Source organism: Leptodactylus fuscus, chromosome 1 (genome assembly GCF_031893055.1).
Source record: "Leptodactylus fuscus isolate aLepFus1 chromosome 1, aLepFus1.hap2, whole genome shotgun sequence".
Classification (NCBI taxonomy): Eukaryota; Metazoa; Chordata; class Amphibia; order Anura; family Leptodactylidae; genus Leptodactylus; species Leptodactylus fuscus.
Window position 1 is genome coordinate 106,158,289 of NC_134265.1, and position 21,252 is coordinate 106,179,540.

A 21,252-nucleotide genomic window follows, 5' to 3' on the forward strand; every position below is an offset into this window, starting at 1 on the left:
CCCAATGTCTTTGTGGGAGAGGAAGCGGGGTGGGGGAGGTCTCCTGAAAAGCTCAGTGGAGTATGCAAGGTAAGGTAGCATTGAGAAATGGGCGCTGTCTGAACCTTGTCAGTCCTGTTGTGCTCAGAACCAGGGCTGGACAACTCTAATGCATTGGTGTCAAGGCTACATACCCTAAAAAGTCCTTCATATTTAGATAAGGTAGACATGTTTGTGTGTTTTACAGCTTGATTGGAAAATGTACCATAGTCTTTAAGTGGATAGTTTGGGTTGGGGCTCTTACTTTACAATCAATCTGTTGTTCCCCGTTTTCCATCTTTGCATTATACCAAACAGACCCTGGTCTGGTCTTTCACAAGACTCCAGCCACACACTCTTGTACGCCATTTGTTCTGATGTCTTGTTTATTGGTCATGTGTTGTAGAGCCTCCTGGGTTGTGCCTGTTTGGTGTGTTGGTGTATTTTGATATGAGATGCACAAAATAATAAGACTGGCTATCACAGTACACAGTAACAGTGCCATACATCCTGAAAATACCGCCAGGCCCCACCATTGCAGTGTCTGGACTCATACAAATGGGATACTAACAGGAAAGTGTTTTTTACAGAACAAGTGGTATTTAAATATTGTATTATGTGCACGTAGGCTGTTTTGTGGTGGGTTGTTTAGTTGTTTTTTTTTATTGGCGACAGAAAATCCCTTATATGAGCCAGTGCCATGGCAATAAGAACTCCAGAGATGCCAATATAAAACAACACGAAAACTTAGTGTGCTTTGACTGCGTTTGGGCTAAGGACACCCCATAGTATAGTACTTTCAGCTTATTCTGGGCTGAACCTCACCAGTATTCAGCCAAACGAATCTCATGAGGTTCGCACATTTCTACATACTATTATTCATGGCCCTGTTTAATCAGAAATTTTGTTGTGTGTGTGTGTGTTTTTTTTTTTTATGTATAAATAGATACATATTTGTATCCATTTCTACCATTAAAAACACAGATACAATGAGCTAATCTGCTGAATGAACAGCAGAAATGTGATCTGTATGGAGCCTTACTTGTTTCCATGGAACAAGGTGAATAATTTCTTGTCCATTCCTGCATTATTTTGCTTGGGTTTACCCCATTTTCATCTGTGTCAAAGCAGTCATAGTGTTGAACGTGAGTGAGTGTCTTGAGGTTAGTGACCCTAAAAACCTTTTTGCTTCCTGTTTAGAACTTGCTGGGCCCATGGCTTTATTACAGCAAACATCGCAAGGCCCGTGCAGCTTATTAAAACTGGCAAATGTCTGTTTCACTTCTTCCCTTGACAGTCAAGGCAGCTGGCAAGAGGAAATTGACAATAGCAGCTGTTATAAGGGTGTAGTTATTGTGCTGCTTTTCCTTGCTATCCCAGATACTAGTCTTTCAGCGGTGCATGCAAATAATTGCTTTGACAATTTGGATTTCTCTATAGAGTACTAGTATTAACCATGCAGATTTTTGTATGAATATCTTAATGTAATTCTACATGAAAGGCTGGTGTCAATAGTCATATGCCATAAACGTGCATATCTAAGGGTGCCGCAGCAAAGCCACACTCCAGGCAGGCGCCACCAGTTTATTTATATATATAATGCATGTATATCCTCATTGCCATTGAAGAGGAATGTGCAAATTTATTAATGGATGGTACAGAGATAATTCTGATGCTCTCTTTACACTGAGGCTTGTAACTCTGACAAAGGCACATCCTCTAGGTCTAGACGGAAAAAGGTTTACCATATTTATAGGTGGGACTTCTCTACAATAAGAGTGTTGAGACTATGTAAGTCATTGCCACAGAAGGTTGTAATGGTTAAAGGCTTGTACAAGTTTATGAAGGGCCTAGGTACTTTTCTTGAAAGTAAAAATATCATAAGTTATGGGAATTAAAATTTTTGTATAAATGTTATCAGATCTGCTGATATTTAGGATATGGGTTCTATATTACGCATATAGCTGATCACAGATCAGGTCATTTTATTTATGTATTTCACTGAAAGGTTTAATTTTTTTTTGGTTGCCTATTGATAAGACAAATTTTGAAAGCTCACTTATAATATTTTTGACATAACCTAGTAAATAACAGTGTACTAAAAACAAGAAAAAAAACATGGACTGCACATCCCAACCTTATACATTGATCTAGTGCTTCTCAGCAAATTCTACAATACTGAACATGAGGTTCTTGGTATACATATTGATCAAGGTGCATAAGCCCACTAGTCACTTCCTGGCGACCTCTTTATAGTGGGTCCCTACTCTACTAGGCTGCGGTGCTGCAGTGTCCACCACCACCGCAACACGTCGCCCACAGGGGGAGCGACCCAGTGGTCCGGCAACATCCAGGCTCTGGGCCACACCACCCCATGGGCGCAGCACCGCACCATGTGAAAAGATCTCAAAAATTCACCTTACTATATTGCCCCAGTCAGAGGACTGAGAGCTAGTAGGTGGGTCCCTTTTTAAAGTAAATAACAGAATTGCTAACCCAACCAACAATAACTTGTCAATAGAGTTTAGTGTGTCATGTAGGTCTGGTATTGTAAATCCTGTATGGTCCACATTGGATGCTTGTTTAGACAATGCTTTCTTCATTTATATTACATATTTGCATGTTCAAAACTTCACTGAGGGTAAATTTTTACTTTGAAAGTGGAGTGACCCTCGTACCTGCAGGACCGATTCATGGCCTACTGGGAACTAATGATCTGTAATAATGGATAATTCAATACTATTATTTTGTGATGGTTCTCCTAACCTTTGCACCTTAGTGTCTAAATGGCAGTTGTATTTTCATATGACTGTGTATTTATATCTGCCTGTATATTTTGTGTACTGTATATAACCCCCAAATGTAAAGCACCATGGAATTAATGGTGCTATATAAATAATAATTGCTGTTGGATATTGCTTCACATTACGGTTCACTTTTCCTTTATAGGACAGCTATTCCTGCTAATAACAATGTGTTATTTTTTTTTGTTTTGTGTTTTTTAAGGTGCACTCTTGAATGACAAAGCGGAATCACAGACGACCTGTCTACCTAAAGTATCTGGGCTGGAGCGCAGCCAAGAGCTGAACACAGAAGTTCCATATATTCCTCCTGTGCATAGTCCTCCACCACCTCCTGCTGCTATTGTCACTTCTGCCTCATCCACGCCAGCCTCTAGTACCCGTGCCAGCCCTCTAGTAAAGAAAGAGCCCACTCTTGTAGCTCCTGCTCCACCACGACTTACGCCACAACCCCAGCCTCGTCCACAGTCCCGACCTTTGTCTCAACCTCAGTTGTTACCCCCAGAACTCCGAACCCAGAATCATATCCCTTCACACCTCAATTACCCTGTACATCAGCTCAACGGAATCACCAGCATCAGGTAAAGATGTGCATAAGGCTCAATAATAGTTCTGTTGTGTGCATGCTTCATCCCTCCATAATTCTGATTCTGAAAATAGTATTTGGTGTTGACACCTTTTACAAACGGATTGTGAATACTGAATTGTTTTCTGTTCTCTTGTCCCCACCTTGCAGCCGGAGCAGTAGTGCTAGCAGTGCAGCAAGTATCAGCCTCCCCAAGCACCTTCCGTCTTCCCCCCAGATCCCTCCTCATCACCCTGTCGGACCGGGTCTGCCCCTCTCCATACCCAACCTTGCTACCTCGCACTTTGCTCTCAGATCTCAAACTCAGCACCATCCGGCCATGTTTGCTACCCCTCCTGCACTGCCTCCACCACCATCTTTACCTACTAATGGCCTTGTAATTCCCGGCCACCCTGCTGGAGCAGGATATTCGGGTAAGTATAGTTGTTCTGCTGTGTGATTGATGTGTATGGTGACAGAAAGATTAAGGAAGTTTATTAGGTGGCTTTTCACCATGAGACTCTCTGGCCCTCCTGTAACAGCTGTCTTAGAGAAAGTGTGCACCTTCTGCCCAAATATTTTGTAGTGTGTTTGAGGAAAGAAAAGTTTAATGCTCTACATGTAGTAATGTATGTAGTTATATATTAAGCATAGTTAGTTACTATAGAAGACCTATAGTTTGCGTTTCTTAGACCACCTTTATATTGACTTAGTCAGGTCATCTATAAAATATGGTATCTGTTAGGTGAGTGAGTAATGGCAGCTACTAAACACCCCCTCCCAAGTACTATTAATTGGGGGGGAACACTTGTCCTCATAGATTATAAGCCTTTTGACATGTTTCAGTGTCTGCATTTAAATGAGTTTCTTTGACGTCACTTCAGTTACAATAGATCAGATTTATCCACGAATTATTGACTAAAGGGATTGCATAGGTTTAGAAATCATGGCTTATTTTTGTTTCTCAGGAAGTGACCTCACGTCTGTTGGTCATGTGGCCATGTTGCAATCCATTTTCATTCCTGTTTTTTTTTAATGGGAAAAACATTAAGGTGGCTCTGCAGTTTTATTAGTTATTGGGCAATTTCGACTCTTACACATGCTTACCCAGGCAGCCTGAGCATATAGGTTTTACTGGTGGTGTTATATCCACATTTGGAACTCTGTGCTTTCTCAATAAGTGAAACGCCAATTAATTTTAGCTGTATCTCATTGTGGTACGGCAAAGTTGCCAATAGTGAACTATAGCTGAAATTAGGCAGTATAACCCTTCCTAAGAAATGAAAGCATCAGTGGCCAAAGGGTTGAATGTGGCTATTTCCGCATCCATACAGATCCTGTGGCACCACCCTGATGGCGTAAAGGGAATCAGCCAGTATTGCACGATTGCGGCAAGATGGGATCAGACATGTTGAATTTCAACTTCAACCAATCCTTTTTTGTTTTTTCCCTCATAAATGCCAAACATGATATACTTTACATGGGTCAGCTGGACCACCCATAATTGGCCAATATGTGTAATAGGTATGGCTTCCATTAGTTGCTAAAATTACAGGAAAATTTGACTTCAAAGGGAAAAGCCCAAATGATCAATTGATATGTAAGGGACATCTGGGTGGGAGGCAGGGACTCCTTAGATCATACATAATTATTCTGACTAGGAGTTCCTCTCCCAGCCTAATGTAAAGGAAATCTGACACAGATTCAGAGGCGAGATTTGGTATTGTGAAAGCAGCCTAAGAAAGCAGCACATCGTAGAGCAGTCAAACCACTTTGGTGCTTACTATTACTAGAAATTTCTAAAAAAAATTTATTTAATTTATATTTCATTGACCCTAGCAACCCCAGTCAGATACGTGGGGCAGTTTTGTGCTTTAGAAATTTTCTACCACATGTAATCCTACAGTAAAGTGGCACCATAAAAGTTGGGTGCTTTCACTGTTCATACTCAAACTTCACAGATTTTTTTTTTTTTTTCTTTTTCCCCCTCTTTGTGACATGTCAAAGATCACTTTTGGATATCTCATTTAACCGATCAGTCTTAGTCTGTATTAACACAGTTTTGAACAGAATATGGAAATTGTGAACAGGTCTCTGCTCTGCACACAGTTCAGTTGTGCTCCTGCTTGGGGACCCCCTGAACGGAAACCTATCCGCATAAAAAAAGCGGTTACTTAAGGAAACCCGCAGACTCCATAGACTATAATGGGGTCCGTGTGGTTTCTGCTCTGTGTCGGCACGAAAAATGGCGAGGAGAAAAGTGCTGCTTGCAGGACTTTTCTCTCCACATAGTTCATGCGGATCTGTGAACGGAATGGCCTGAATGAAGATGTGAACCGAGCCTAAAGTACCTGTGCGGTGCCCAATTTTTGTTTTAGTATTGTTGGTTTTTTATACTTAACAGCATAGAGAATGTGAATCACTATTAGATACGTTTGATACAGTATAAAGATAACTGGATGAATGAATGCTTTGTTTGCATGTTTTTATTTCTGAATCGTGAAATGTTAGCTTACAAAAAACTTAGTAGTTTTAGGGGGAGTTCACATGGAGTTACGTGCCGCGAGATTTTGCACGTAGACGCTGCGGGACCCTTTGCGTGCCGTACACGCTCCCATTGAGTTCAATGGGAGCGGGGATCGTATGTGCCGCGCTAGTTTGCGGCCGTGATTAAATGCACGCAAAGGGTCCCGCGGCGTCTACGTGCCAAATCTCGCGGCACGTAACTCCGTGTGAACTCCCCCTTATTGTGTTTATCTTTTTGTGTCATTGCCATTTAGCACCTTAATTTTATGTGATGTAATTTTAAATGCCACGTATGTATTTCTTTATACTGGCGTCAGATTCTTCTGTTCCCTAGCCACTGACTAGGCCAGTATTTGGGAAGTGGGTTGGAATTAGATAGGTGTGGCTTGTTATACTGCTTTATAAAAAGCCCCATTGTGTTTTCTCCTGAGATGACTCATGGTGTTCTTTCTTGTCTTTAGATACCAGCCTGTTGATATCATTCAACCAACCAATCATGTATTGCCAGCCTCATTCGGGGATTCTGATTGGTACTTTGTCACAGGCATCTCTCTTACCTCCACCAATGAGTCCTCACGTAGAAAACCACCACAGCATGACCTGCAGAAACAGGGAATGCCAGGTGAATATCTGCGCTTTTTCCTACTTTTACTTTGGGGAAACTGATGGGCCGATGGGCCTTTGTGTTTTTTTTTGTCTTTCTGTCTCTTATAGATCATGAACTTCTCAGGCAGGAGCTGAATAATCGCTTTCTGGTTCAGACCTCGGATCGTGCTGGTGCCCCCCTTAGCTCTGTGCCGCTGCTGAGGGCGGAATTTCACCAGCACCAACACACGCACCAACACACGCACCAGCACACATTTACCCCCTTCACATCCAGCCTACCCCCGACGCAGCTTATGCCGCCAAATGCACCCCCCATGGTGCGTACCCCAGCTCGAAATGTGAGGATAAGTAGAGCACCTACGTCCAAATCCACTTCCCTTCCCCTCCACTTGCTTATTGCTGGGGAAATTTGGTCCATCCTGTAATGTTTACTTTGTTTCTGCACACAAAATTTTGGTTTAGACATTGTTTACTGCTTGCATAACATTAACATTTCTTTTTACAGCTGGTGTACTAACTTTTAGGGTTGTTACTATAATTGTCATTGTCTTACACATTTTTTTATGGGCAGATTATTCTTTTAAGCAACATGTATAGAACCTGTGTATGCATAATATTGAGGGGTTTTTTTCACATTTGTATGACGTTTTTCTTGAAATGGTGTTATACTGTGTATTCTGCTTTTTTAAGGGTATATTGTAATGAAAACTAGTCAATGAATCCTTGAATGTTTTGCAAATTTTAAATCCCACAGTCTTTTTTGGGGGGAATGGGTGGATATTATTTGTATTAGTGTAAATCTGACTCTGTTGGCAGCTAATACAGGCTGAACATAAATGCTGCTGCCTTTTTATTTCAACCCTGTACCCATTTTCTATTGTTTTCTCTTCTATTTTAGTTTGACAAGTATCCTCCCAAGTTAGACAGCCCATATTTTCGTCATACCAGCGTGAGTTATTTGCCTTTTCACAGCAATCTGCAGTTCTTGCACCTAAATCTTTTCTGCTGTAGTGTATCTGTGATTTTCATTTCTTTGTACTAAACTGCATTTCCTGCTACCGTGGTGCAAACATCTGTGATTGAGAAGGCTAGATGCTGCAGGGTTCTGATGTATCGGTAATGCACTGCATACCCTCCAGTCTCCTGCAGCTGCCACCATAGTGAAATAATCTGATCACATTTGTTTGAACTTTCTCCTTTTTAAGTAGGGACTTTCATCTCAACAGACTTGCATAAATGACATTTTGTGGTATATCAGAGAGAAATGCTTCTTTCTGCTCCCTCTCTCTGTTTCCCTGCTCCCTCTCCATCTGTTAAAATTTTCACTGTGAAAAAAGTGCTGCTCTTTCTCCCCTGAGAGGACTTGCATGACTTTACTCATCCATAACAGTTTATCCTGAAAAGTCACATGAAACAACAGGCATCCTTTAAGAGAGAGTCTGTCACGAGGGTGAAACCTGCTATACCAGCAACACAGTTAGTCAGGCTTATCTGAATGTAACACCTTGTTCCCCATGAAAATTGGTTTCCATTGCAGAGCTTCACAATATACAAATGAGTGGTTTGGAGCACGGAGGACTACGCTCCCCACTTCTCTAATACACCCTCGGTCCCTTCTCCCTTCTTTGAGAGACATGATCAGGGAGCTACGCTGAAATCTTATCTGGCCTTGTGTTCTAGCATATTAGAGTAGTGTGGGGCATAGCAGTTTGGAGCACTTGGACTCCCTCAGTGCTCCAGACTTTGCATATTTTCATGGAGAAAATATTAGTTACATTAAGGTGAGCCTGACCTGCTTGTGTTGCTGGTTTAATATGCATCACACTGTTGACAGACTCCCTTTTAAGTGGTAGTTTGATCCATCACAGTCTGCATTTTAGGACCAATTGCCTGCAACAGTCTTGTCCTGCAGAATATATGTGACTTTCCAAAATCTGCTTTTTCCATTTTATAGTTTAAAAAGCATTTGACTAATGTATAGAAACGTAAGAGCAGCTGTATTTCAGCTTAAGTGTTTTCACTGTTAGGTTAAAGAAACCTAAGATTGCACATTATGACAAGTGGCTTATGTCTTGTCTATTTGTGAATTCCATTCATAGGAGGAAAAATATTTAACCAATGTACTTTTTGCTATGACTGGCTTTATACAGCTGTGCTCACGCTGCTGTTTGTCTGTTGTCATCAGGGCTGTGACATCAGTAGGCCAGGCCACCAAGTCTATTTATCTACAGTCCAACTCATGCTCTGTCTCCTTTATAAGTGTCTGACAGTCATGGTTAGACAGCAATAGTAAAATTCCTTTAATTCATTAGCAGGCTAGTGATTGGTGTGGTTGGATTTTTTTTTCTGTAGCACTCACCGTTCCCAAGCAATAAGTACTGTTAGTTTTGGTGCCTGCTATGCTACTTTGACTTTGTACTGTCAGGTGGGCGGTGTCAGACATGAGAAGGAAAGTGGGAGTGATCCAACACTCCAGTCAGAGGTGGACAGTGTCAGAGCTTAGAATCACATCCCTTTCCCTGCTCCTGTTTGACACTGTTCACCTAACAATAGAGAACCTAAATAGCAGATGAGGCGCCAAAACTAACAGCACTTATTGTTCAGGGATGGTGGATGCTAGAAACAAATTCCAACTGTGCCTGAATCTGTAGAGCAGCACCTATTAAATTATGTGAAGAGTTGAACATTGTGAAGTGGTGAAAGGTTCTCTGTAAAGTCCACCTTATTACTGTCATTTTGATGACTGCTTCATATATCGAGAAGTGTTGGCCACTAACACTGTGTAGTCTTTGAAAAGCAAAAAGACTGGTTGCTTCAGAAATGTTCAATGAGCCCTCAATGCTGAGTGCTTGCATTTGTGTCCATTATTGTTTACTGAGAAGCTTTTTAATGACCAATATATATATTTTACCTTTCTCAATGATGCACATATCAATATGTTCTCTATTTCTTCTTACAGTTCTTTCCATCATATACATCTCCTATGCCTGGAATGCCCACAATGCTTCCACATTCAGGTCCATTTAGTTCTCTTCAGGGAGCTTTTCAGCCTAAGGTAAGTGTATATAGCTGCTTTGTTTTTAAAGGGAGCTGAAGTGCAGAGTTGAGGATGGTATATCTAGCGGCCACGATTACATTGATGCCATTATCCATATTTTGGTCATACAATATTGTCTTTCTGCACTCATTAACCTTATGTAACGTATACATTGACTTTAGTGTGGAGGTTAGTGACTCTTTCCACATATTTTCAATAATCCTTTTCTTTTTCTTTTTTTGCCTTTTACAGACCTCAAACACCATTGATGTCACAACGAGGCCTGGAGCAGTACATCCCACTCTCCTACAGAAGACCCCTGGGGTTTGTACAGCTTTGTAAATATTGTATCAAATATGCAGAATTTGCCTTACATTCCAATTGTTTTACTCTGTAGTTGAAAGTGAATAACCTGAAGCATAATGCTTGCTTTATTATTTTTGTAGTGGTAACAACTTAACCGTCAATTTTACCATGAAACCAGTAAAGTGTTTGGGGTGTTCCAACTAAGTTTCCCCTGCAGAGACATGAAATAACAAACCCTGTATACTCTCCTTTCCATTCAGCTGGGGATTCAGCAGAGAATCTCCATTCGGGTCCAGCCTTTGTTGATTTTCTGTACAAATGCTCCATTTGTACAGATGATCACTGCTTAGCCACCGATTGGCTGCTTCACTGGCATGCAGACCAAAGGTCAGGAAGATGTTGGATCAGAATAGAGACTGTCTGCTGAATCCCTAGCTAACAGAGAGGCAAGTATGTATGTTCATAATAAATAAATAGAGATAAATATGTCTATGCATGTATTTTGTATAAGCAACTGCAAGTGGTGAAATGAAGTGAAGCGCACAATTAAGCTGGCCATATAGATAAGATATTACTCTGCAGACTTTTGACAGATCCAGCTAAATGTGGTGAAATCTGATGTCAATAGTGGTGATGCACAAAAGTTTAACACTAGATGCTGAATGAACATGAGCTGAATCTACCAATGATTTGCAGATTCTTCTCTGTTTCATTTAAAATGCTTTATTAACTATCGGGCATCATCCACAAAGTTGACCTATGCTATACATTACACCACGTGTTACACTAACATTCATGCATTTCAAAAATATGTATATTTTATCAAGAAAGCATTATAGCCAAGTGATGAGAGGATTGAGAGGATAGGCTCACAGGTCCGAAGCTTTATTGCAAGATAAGACACAGAAAAGGAGAAGGGTTGTGATCCTGTTCGACGTCCAGGCTGTCCTTGACGGGATGCTCTCTAAGCAGGCTTTTGATGAGATTGTTACAGTCCTGGATGGGCACAATCTCTCTTCGTAAAACAAGGCGATTCTTGGGAAACCATGTAGCGTTCTTAAAACCATGTCTAAGCCTCCAGGCCTCCTGGATAGCCCCAATGGTATGAATTTCAGGTAATTGTCTATAAAGTACTGAGTGGTACAAAAGGCTGTGCCTGGGTACAGGATCTTTAACTCCATGTTCCAAAGCTTCCAACAGACCCCATAAAATGGTGTTGTGCCCAGCTGGTCAATTTACTAAAAGATACATTACTCCAGGAGGTCTCCATAGTGTTCAAAGGGAGCCTTATAACCATCCAGCCCTTTGCTCTGATAAGTATGGCAAGCTTTATGCTGGCTGTACACAAAAGATGGCTGACAACAAAACAAATTAAAATCCAAGATTTCCAATCTTTGTTTCATTGGTAACAGAGGGATTGACAAGCTTTAGAAAGAATGGGAGAATAAAACATCATGTAACTGTCAGTACAAAGATTAGATTTTGACTGAGGAATATCACTTGTAACATATGCATTCCAAACCATAAAATTTAGAGTATTAATCTAATGTATTTAGCCTGCATGTATCAGAAAATGATCTCTTAATAAGCCATATTTTTTCACTGTACTGCAAAATATTCTTTTCAGATGTGAAGAATGTTATTGCACCAACATCTTTAATGTGGCCCATATTTATATAGGGTCAGATGATAATGAAATAAGGCTGTACAAATTATTGGTGCCAATAAAATACAGGTCATTTTGGATATACAATACAGTAGAAATATTGCATTAGTATTTACCTGCAAAGAACTACTGGACTAACATATCTATTTCCTGGCAGGTAACCGACCCATACAGGACATCTGTAAGGGTAAGTGTATCCATTCTTATAAAAAATGCCATTATTTTAATGCTATTAAAAATAAAAATTTGAAAGAAACAAAACTGCACTCTCCTTCTCTTACCTCTGTTCACTATGATATAGCTGAACTTAGTTTACATTGCCCTCCCTATTCTGAGTGAGAATGTTAATAGCCCTGCAGTATACAGTGGTAGACTTTAGTCTCTGGACTTGCATCTGTCAAATAATCCTTGACAAAATGTACCCAAGCATGTAATGGAACACATAATAGGGCTAATTTGCTAAACTGAAAAGTTCACGTTTGCATCTATCTAATATTGATTCAAGTCATTTTGTGGCCCCAGTGAACGATCTTTGGCACAAAGCCTTTCCCGTGCTCACTTGCGTTTTCCTTGCTTTTGCAGAAACCAGGCAAGTGGTGTGCAGTACATGTCCAGATAGCGTGGCAAATCTACCACCATCAGCAGAAAATGAAGGTAAATGCCATGTGTTAGAATTTGTGGTTCTGAGGTTATTCTTTATGGCGAACCCTTCTTAAGACCCTCATCTATTTAATCCCAGTGGTTGAAAGCAGACTTAGAATGGTACAAATGTAATTCATGTGTTGCTTTTCAAACAAATCCTTGGGGATTTATGGAGAAAGCTTAAACAGAATTGTGAAGTTACACGCTGCTAGTGTTGCACCAGTTGTCTAGAGCCCAAAATTGAGGAAGACTTTGGAAGAGTAAATAATTTGAACAGGGCAGTACACCATGTAAAGGGCTAGTTTGTAAGCCTATACCGATTACAGATACTCTCTTGGCTTTTTTGGTGTCATTTGCACGAAGCACGATCTGATTTTATACATAAACTTAAAAAGAATCGGTCGAATTGTGACTTTAATGTGTCTGTGCATTCTGCTAAATTTTTGTAATTTGATAAAAGGGTGTTCTAAGCTCGAGGATCCTATTTAAAGTTTTTAACTTTAGCTAATAGTGTTTTACCCAATACATTGCTTTATTTATCTTGCGCCGTTCATTTGTCAGCTACTGGTGAATGTTTCTCAGCGTTTACAGCTCATTGGTTTTAGGCCACCTCTGATGCCACTGCTTATACGTTTGCCCGTTTCCAGCCACCTCTAATTTGCTTCTTGTCACTGCGATTGACTGCTAATGGCGCTCTGTCAGGTCTGCAAAGTGCACTTAGCAGCTAAGCCCTGATAAAGGCTAGAACAGTAGCTTGATCTCTACCTGTGTTATCTCAGTATGTTGGCCTTGATGTATTCATCACATAGGCTAAGCCCACCCACCATCTTGTCACTGAAACAGGAAGTGGAGGGGAGAGGATACAGGAGAGCAGGTGAAACTCTTAGATGAGAAAACCCATAAAGTAGACTTTTATACAAAATATGTAACCTGTAGTCTAGCACCCATTCGCACACTAGACACTGCTGTTGCCAGCACTTTGTAGGTTGCTGACCGAGATCATGTGAATGTTTCTGCATGTTAAAGGAATTATTCCCATATGAAGAATATATAATTGAATGGGTATTTGACTTCCTCATTAGTTTAGATAGGCATCGGGGTTGTAGTAGTTCTTTTGTTTAAAGTTAGCTACAGCGCAGCACTGGACTGGACTGGCTTAGCGTCACCGTCTCAGCAGCCCGGCACAGGAAGCGAGCAGTGGATTGGGGAGACCCTGTGGACGCAGCGCTGCCCCAGCGGCCTCCCCTCAGGTAGACAGCAGGTATTCTCCCTGCCTGCTCTCTGCCTTCTAATACCGCTCTGCCACACCCCCTTCGCTCTGCCCTGGCATAGCGCCGCCTGAAGCGGTCGCTTCAGGTCGCCTGGATTTGGCTGCTCAGCCAATCTCTGGCTACAGGCTATTCTTGTTTTGTTTTTGTTTTTTGGGGGGTTTTTTTGGCGAATCCCCTTAAAGGGAGTCTATCATTAGAAAAACACCTTTTTAACTAATGGAACATTGGTTTAGCCTTTAAAAAGGCTATTCTACTCCTACCTTCCATTCTTTTCTTCTCCCCCCTGTTTCTGATAAAAAAAAAAATCAGTTTCTTCTGTTTTGCTAATTACAATCACGGAGGATTGGGTGCATTCCCCTTGTGCTCCGAGCACCCCCCGCATCATAACTTTCCACCTCCTCGTAGCTCATTGTGTTCACTCCCCTCTTCCTCTTCTCTGGATCTACGCAGCACTGTAACAGACTAACTGCACATGCCCAGCCACCATTTTCCGGTGGTCTGATGTGGGGGGTGCTCGGAGCACAGGGGGAATGCCCCCGGTTCTCTGTGATTGTAATTAGCATTACCGAAGAAACGGATTTTATCAGAAAAGAATGGAAGGTAGGAGTAGAATAGCTTTTTTAACGTGCCATTAGTTAAAAAGGTGTTTTTCTAATGATAGACTCCCTTTAAGGTTTATTTGGATGAATTTCATTGTGCCAGCATATATAGGCCCTTAGTGTTTTTGGAATCTTAGAAGTAAACTCCCTTAGTAACAATAAACATAAATGAAGTTTATTTAAAGGCCTATATCACCTTTTATAGGAAGAATTTTTAGTGGAAAATTCAACTGAAATATTTAGTGATTAGTCATCAGTTTGTTTTGTTTTTTTATAGCTCCTTTTGTACAGAGTGTTTTTAGGCCGTGTTCTTAATGTAGGCCTAAAATTAAATAAATGCTAAATGGTTTATGGAATTCTTTGTGACATTTCAGCTCTGTGGTTATTATCTTGTACTGTTAAGAATTATTGCTGCGCTCTGCATAGAATCTAATTATAATAGATAGCCCACAGGGAATAACCCAAATAATGAGGGAGCAAAGCCTCAACCCTTCCTGGCATAGTTCAATGTATTGGTGGGGGATGGTGCCCCACTGCTCTAGGCCTGCTTTGAAACGAAGCATAAGTGTTTAATGCCGCTCCCGTGGATCAGTAACCTTTTCACGAGCCCATTCAGAGAATTGAGCTTGACAGAGCCGGAGGTGTTAATCAGAGTATCTCTGGGTCAGATGATTTTTCAAGGGTATATGTATTTGTAAAACCTCACAATAAAACAAAAGTTCAAATATCATTGCAAACATGTAGTTGTGGATTATAATAAAATATTCCATTAGTATAATAAATCAGCGGTGCAGCATGAAATATGGGGGTCTACAGTTCTACTTAAAATAACATAAGCACACGTCATACACCAGTTTTAGAAGGTTAGACTAAAAGAGGTAAGAGAAGGCAAGGATGTAGAAAGTACTTGAACTGTTCTTTGCCTTTTCCAATAATTGCATACATTTGCAAGTAAAGCAGAGTTATTAAAGCTATTTCACAGAATCCTTTTTTTCTGTGATTCACATAAAGGTTAAAAACAGTTGAATGTTTGGTATCACCTTGATGTTCAGAGGTTGATATTGTAGACTCTGATAAAGCAGTAATGCTTGTGCGGCCATTTGGAATAACATATTGAACTCTTGTCTTTGTAGCAGATGCAGATGGATCCCCATAAGCTGGACATTTGTGGCAAGCTAGATTTGTTCAGTAGACCGCCTGCCCCTGGAGTGTTTCCAGGGTTTCCTTACCCGCACGATTTAGCGAGACCTTTATTTTCCAGTACTGGTAAGTTGTAAATTTACACTTATGTTTTTCTTTTTTAAGATGTTGCCAGTTTAACAAATACACTACTTGAAAGATAAAATTAAAGGGTTTATGCCATTACATTTTTACCCCTCCCCCCCCTTCGCCTATTCACAGGATAGGGTATAAGTGTCACATTGCTGGGGGTCTTACCACCAAAGATCATGAGATCAGCGGGCTGAAAGTCTCCTCTGCATCTTAAATGTAAATGAAGTGCCAGTGCGTTTGTGTGACCCGTACTTCATTCACTGCTATGGGACTTCTTGGACTTCAATCTCCGGAAGCCTCATAGAACTGAATGTAGCTCCAATCATGCAGTCACACAAGCGCTTCATTCTCAGGGAGACTTCAGGGGGTCTCTCTTGGTCTCTCGTTCTGATTATTGAGAGACCTAGCAGTCAGACTGCTAGCAATGTGACACGTATCTTCTTTATAGCCTGTGGGTAAATATATGTAATTGCTAAGCCCCTTTTAAGTTCTATCATTTGGTTAAAGGAGTTTTTTTTCTGTTTTCAATTATTCCATTTTTGTTAGGTCGCGCAAAGCAATGTTTTTCAATTGGAATCAAAATGTTTGTCTAAACATTGCTTTTACATAGTTGATGTTGAAAAAAGAGAGACTGGTCCTCAAGTCAAACCCGTAATCCTAGAGTTGCTGAAGCACAAAGACCCTACTGTACAGATAGCAGTTCTCTCTCATTACAGGAACAATTCCTTCCTGTCTCTATATATGGCAACCACAATAAACCTCTGGATCCTTGTTTTCCCCACCCCCTCTACTATAGGAAGAGCTTTCTCTGGGTTGTCTATCCATAAGTCAATTTTTCAAGACTTATAGGGTTGATAACTTCCAATAGGTTGCACTAGTAGTAAAGAACAAGAATTGGGCTATGTTCAAATTATTGTTGTTAATACCAGACACAGATTGATACTGAACGTTTTACTTTCTTCATCCGAACGCAAGAAAATAAAAACTAAAATCAAAAATTCCCATATCCAGTCCTTGGGTATAGCAGTACTTGAAAATCCTGTTTGACACCTGGAGGGAGCGGCTTTGGTCTATAAAATAACTGAAGCCATTTATGTCAAAACCGCTTTTCACCAATGCTATAACTCACAACTATTCTTAAAAAGCTGAACATTTCACCTCTGTGGTTATCGACAGTAGAGGATATACCTTGTAAAATAATATGCCGAGTGATGCAGTTGTAGCTGAGGGCTTGGTGTGTAAACGCTGGAAAAGATTGATTTATTAAGACTATGTTGCCACAAGGAATATCCCACAGAGAGCATAATGTCAGCATTAAAACCTCCAAAATGTTCTTTAAATGTTCCGAGGGTGGCAACTGTCTGTTAGCTGTGTAACGGAAGCCTAGATAGTAGAATGCATGGCTTTGGTTGGTCTTGCTTGCAGCAGTCTGTCTCTGAATAGAGAGACTCTTTACACTATCACTGCTCCTTAATGGGAAAATATCATATAGATAGATGCTTTACTAATATCTGCTACGTTTGTGAAAAATTACAACTCAGAAAGGACATCATTATCCTAACAACTTTGATATTCACCATTTTTAAAGTCTATTGAAAACACAATTGGCAGACTACAGGTAGTAAACGCTAGGTTACCAATTTAGATAGCAGAGCCGAGGCTTCCTGCATCAATCAGAGAATAAATAAAATGCCTTCCACACAGTATCTGTGTCATCCTTCTCTCCTTATCAGACAGGAATGTCACAGCATGAACCATTGCTCTGGCTGAGCTCCCTTGTTACTCACGGGTGCGCCATCTATCTCCAGACTCGCCGTCTGTAAGATGGATGTGCAGCCGCTTGAGAATTGTTCCATTTAATAAGCACAAGACAGCTCTAAGGGCTCTGCTGCCGTCTTCACTTGGAGAAGGCTTTTTTTTTTTTTTTTTTCCACAAGCCTTGAGTGAGCAGCGCTGGGAAGCGCTCCCTGCACTGAGCAAATCCCCATTATTAACAGTCTGAAATCTTCAGGGAGCAGAATAGCCAGTTTCTGGTGCAAACACTGCTCTCTGAAGTGGAAAATGGTTGTTTAAAGCCTTTACCAGCTCGGTTTGACTTTGTAGAGCTACTTGTCCTTGACCTAGAAGAAATCCTTTCTAAGACAAAGATGAACAGTTCCCGATACTGTCCTAAGTGAAGAATAACACCTAGATATGAAATGCTGCTTTTCTTCAACAGTTGGAAATGAATATATAATGAAGAAAATCTAGCTAGCAATACAAACCAAGGGGGGGTTATGCTAGGTTAGAAAAGGCTGTGTATTTTTTTCACACACAGTGCCACTCATGTGCTTGGGTTTTGTCTGGTATTGCAGTTTGTTCCAATAAAACAAACAGGGCTGAGCTGCTGTACCAAAAACAGCCCATGAACAGTAAAAAGAAAAATACTCGCCTTTTTACTAATCCTGTATAACACAGTTAATAAATTTAGGCCACACACAAAGCTCCTTTGCTAAGTAAATCATTTCTGGAAACGATGGTCCCATAGTTAACCTTTTAAAGGGGTTGTTTTCTACCAGAGACAGCACGTCACCTATCCTTGGGTTATATCGATATCCATTGAAGTGAATGTGGCTAACCTGCAAAGACATACAACCCCAGTTTTTTGTTTAGTAGAAAGCAGCTGTTTTGCTTGCCCTGGCCAACCATGGAAAACCTCCCAAACCACTGTAATGGCTGTATAATATGCCTGAATTAGAATCCTACACCAGCCAAATCTTAAATTTATTGGGCTGTCTAGGCCCACTGACACCATCCACACTTTAAAAAAAAAAAAAAGTGGCAAGAATAGCACAAGCATGAAAAAAAATCACAAATTTTTGCAGTGATAAAAATTACAGGACAAATTTATCTCCATTTTCACTGGTGTTCCCTTGCAGTCAGCCCACAATGGGTTTATGCACATTAAAATAAAACACGAAAAGACAAGGAGTTAAAGATATTATCTGCCAGGACTTGTATGGATAAATGTTAGGAGTGTCTCATTGACATCATGTGAAATGCTAGTGCAATTGTTTTACTGTTCAGTATTTGTACATGTAAAATGGATGTAAATGGCTAGTTCCCTGGAATATTAATTCTTGTTACCAATCCAGGTCCAGCACATCCTGGAGCAACAGCATTTGGACCTTCTCCGCATCACAGCAGTTTTCTACCCACAAGCCATCTGGCGGGTAAGTGTAAGTAAAATCCACTCCTCACTTTCACATAATTTGTGCCTGTGCTGTCAATATGGTGGTATAGTTGATGGGAGGAAGGTAGGTGAGAGAACCACAGGGCACTAGACGTAAGAGTTGCAAGGATACGTGTCAGCTTTATGAAGGGAAACTAAGCTCATCCTTCACTTCCAGTTCATGTAGTTAAATGAGAAATGTAATTTTCCAGTTATACAATATTTCAGATATTAAATTGACTTCTTGAATTCTTCTTCTTTGTAGTTTTGCACAAAACAGTGAGCTTTTTAACACCATTTACTGACACACTTTTTTTGGGGAGTCGGAATTTTCAGCTGAAATGACATTTTACTGTACAGTTACGTCAGTCTTGCACTGTTCCTTTCACATTTTTGATAATTTTAGATGCCCAAAGTACTGGACATGATGAAATGCCTTATACTTGTATATTTCATCGTCAAGGCTATTCATTTGCTTTTCGCCTGTCCCCTCCCTTTAAAAAAACGAATTTAAAAGAAATGCTTTTGTATTTTTTTGGTTGTCCAGCTACTGCTGCTAAACTAAGGAGCAGCCTTGATAGGAGAATCCTGAAAGCAAGCAGTACTAAGCCCAAACGCTATTGATAGGACATAGTGACAGGGTCAGGAGCGCGTTTCATTCTTTAGTGCTCTTAGATAAACGCCTCTTCAATCCCTGTTTGCCTTTCCAGATCCATTTAGCAGGTCAAGCAGCTTCAGCGGCCTTGGGAACTTAGGCAGCAATGCCTTTGGAGGATTAGCCAGTCATGCTCTAAGTAAGTACTGGCTCAGAGTTTTGCAGTCAATCGTAAATTAGACTGGGTACGTCACTATATCTTTGCATTTTGATTGGTCACCTGCTGCCCCAGGGTAGATGAGTAGTAATCATTTCTGGGTCACTCGGGCGCCTTTCATTTGCATATCCGCTGAAGTGCTGCAAGGCAATTCTAAATGTGCTTTGGTGGCAGTGGTGCTGTGCTTGTGATTTGCATAGTAGTGCAGCCAGAGAACAAGTGATGCTGATCTTTATTGTATGCATTTCAACACACAGGGTATAAGTAACTCTCTGTGAAGGGAAAATAAAGTGTGACATTGAAAGCAGCAATGCCTTTTACTTATCCCCATTATCAAAGAAATAAAATCTTTGTGCAGAGTGTATTATGTCCACCACTAAAATTCATCTCTGCAGTTCCTTTGTTTCTTCTCGGCATGAACACAATACCTTAAAAAGCTCATGTGGGCTGTGTAAAGGCACACATGCACTGCTCATACTGTATTCGTGTTCTGGATCTTAAAAGCTTTTAGACATATTATTACAATTATTGGGATTACACGTTTGAGCACTTTTATCTGATTTCCAGCAGAGCAATCTCACCGGCACTGCTGCTTTTAGGCCACGCTGTTTTAAGTCATTTTCTTACCTCAACCATAACGGAGTATATATTTCCATACTTCAACAGCTCACAACAGCTTGTTCGCGCACAAAGAAAGTCCAACTCTCCAGAGCTTCACCAGCCCCCACGAACCATGGAACAGACTACATCGGACTCCACCATCTTTTCCAACTCCACCCCAGTGGTCTAAAGTTGGAGATCCGGAGCGGAGTTCTTCTGTGAACAACCACGAAAGAGACAGGGAAGACAAGAGGGAAATCTCTCTTACAAAGGATGAAAGAGATAAAGAAAGGTAGTTACAAATGAATCAGCCATTTTATTTTTAGCATGTTATACTGTAAGTCACTTAACATCCCATCCCACCTCCAGTCTACAGACTACATTTATCCTGCAATGTTCATTACAAATGCAAAGAATGCAATAAATTTAGAGGAAGGGCCACATTCCTTTCAGATTCAGTACAATACTAAATTGTTACTTTATAAATTGTGCTGTAATTGCAATGCTAAATTAATATAATAATACCATTAGGGATTATCTGTACAGTCTCCCCCTCTCCTTCTGTCTCTCCCCCCTTCCCTCATAGATTGTAAGCCCTCGCGGGCAGGGCCCTCTACCCCACCATGCCAGTCGGTCACTGTTAGTATTATATCTACCTGTATATTTTGTGTATTGTATGTAACCCCCAAATGTAAAGCACCATGGAATTAATGGTGCTATATAAATAAACAATAATAATAATTAGGGATAAACACACTGGAGATATATAGTGACCCTGACTATTGAATTATAATGTCCCCATAGACAGACTTAGTGCCTTATTTTAGTTTGCTGACCTGCTCAGTAATAACATTTTGCCCAGTTCCCAATGCTTAAAAAAGAAAAAAAAAAATCCTCCTTTCCAATAGCAATTTTGGAATCTCAGCATGTCAGTTATACCTATGGAAATGTCAACAGTTTCCCTATAGGTATAATTGAAGCAGAAAGTCCGCAGCATTTTTCAGTGAAAGGCTCTCTGGGGAAAAAACGCAATGCGTTTCTGCCATTTTTTTTCCCTACAGCGCTTTTTCACTTCAGCCCATTACATGAGGACTTAACTTTAAGGAGTACTATTCCTTTAGCCTGCTGTCCCAAGGATGTTTCAGGAGCTCTGGTGCCCTGCAGGCTAAAGATAACCTGAAGAGACTTATATATGTGACCCCTGATTTAGAACATTTATAGTTTTTAGTAATTACAATTAATGCATACTGTATCGCAAAAATTGCAGAGTGCTACTTGGTGCATGAACGGTATTGCCATATATACCACCACCTGCCACAC

The 21,252-nt window shown here is 40.6% G+C and overlaps 1 protein-coding gene across 10 annotated transcripts in view; it reads left to right on the plus strand.

Annotated features, from left to right (window-relative positions):
* FBRSL1 (fibrosin like 1) overlaps nucleotides 1–21,252 on the plus strand; it is a 386,529-nt gene that overhangs the window by 363,630 nt on the left and 1,647 nt on the right. For 3 of the 10 annotated variants that reach the window (XM_075275070.1, XM_075275086.1, XM_075275078.1), the window contains 12 exons: nucleotides 3,025–3,400; nucleotides 3,556–3,818; nucleotides 6,625–6,854; nucleotides 7,415–7,465; nucleotides 9,476–9,571; nucleotides 9,806–9,877; nucleotides 11,683–11,712; nucleotides 12,108–12,179; nucleotides 15,171–15,303; nucleotides 18,444–18,527; nucleotides 19,231–19,314; nucleotides 19,999–20,224. In XM_075275070.1, the coding sequence (XP_075131171.1) occupies nucleotides 3,025–3,400; nucleotides 3,556–3,818; nucleotides 6,625–6,854; nucleotides 7,415–7,465; nucleotides 9,476–9,571; nucleotides 9,806–9,877; nucleotides 11,683–11,712; nucleotides 12,108–12,179; nucleotides 15,171–15,303; nucleotides 18,444–18,527; nucleotides 19,231–19,314; nucleotides 19,999–20,224 (1,717 nt within the window). Of the gene's footprint in view, nucleotides 1–3,024; nucleotides 3,401–3,555; nucleotides 3,819–6,371; nucleotides 6,533–6,624; nucleotides 6,855–7,414; nucleotides 7,466–9,475; nucleotides 9,572–9,805; nucleotides 9,878–11,682; nucleotides 11,713–12,107; nucleotides 12,180–15,170; nucleotides 15,304–18,443; nucleotides 18,528–19,230; nucleotides 19,315–19,998; nucleotides 20,225–21,252 lie in introns of all 10 variants that reach the window. The other 7 variants (XM_075275111.1, XM_075275095.1, XM_075275104.1 and 4 more) reach the window with 7 other exon arrangements.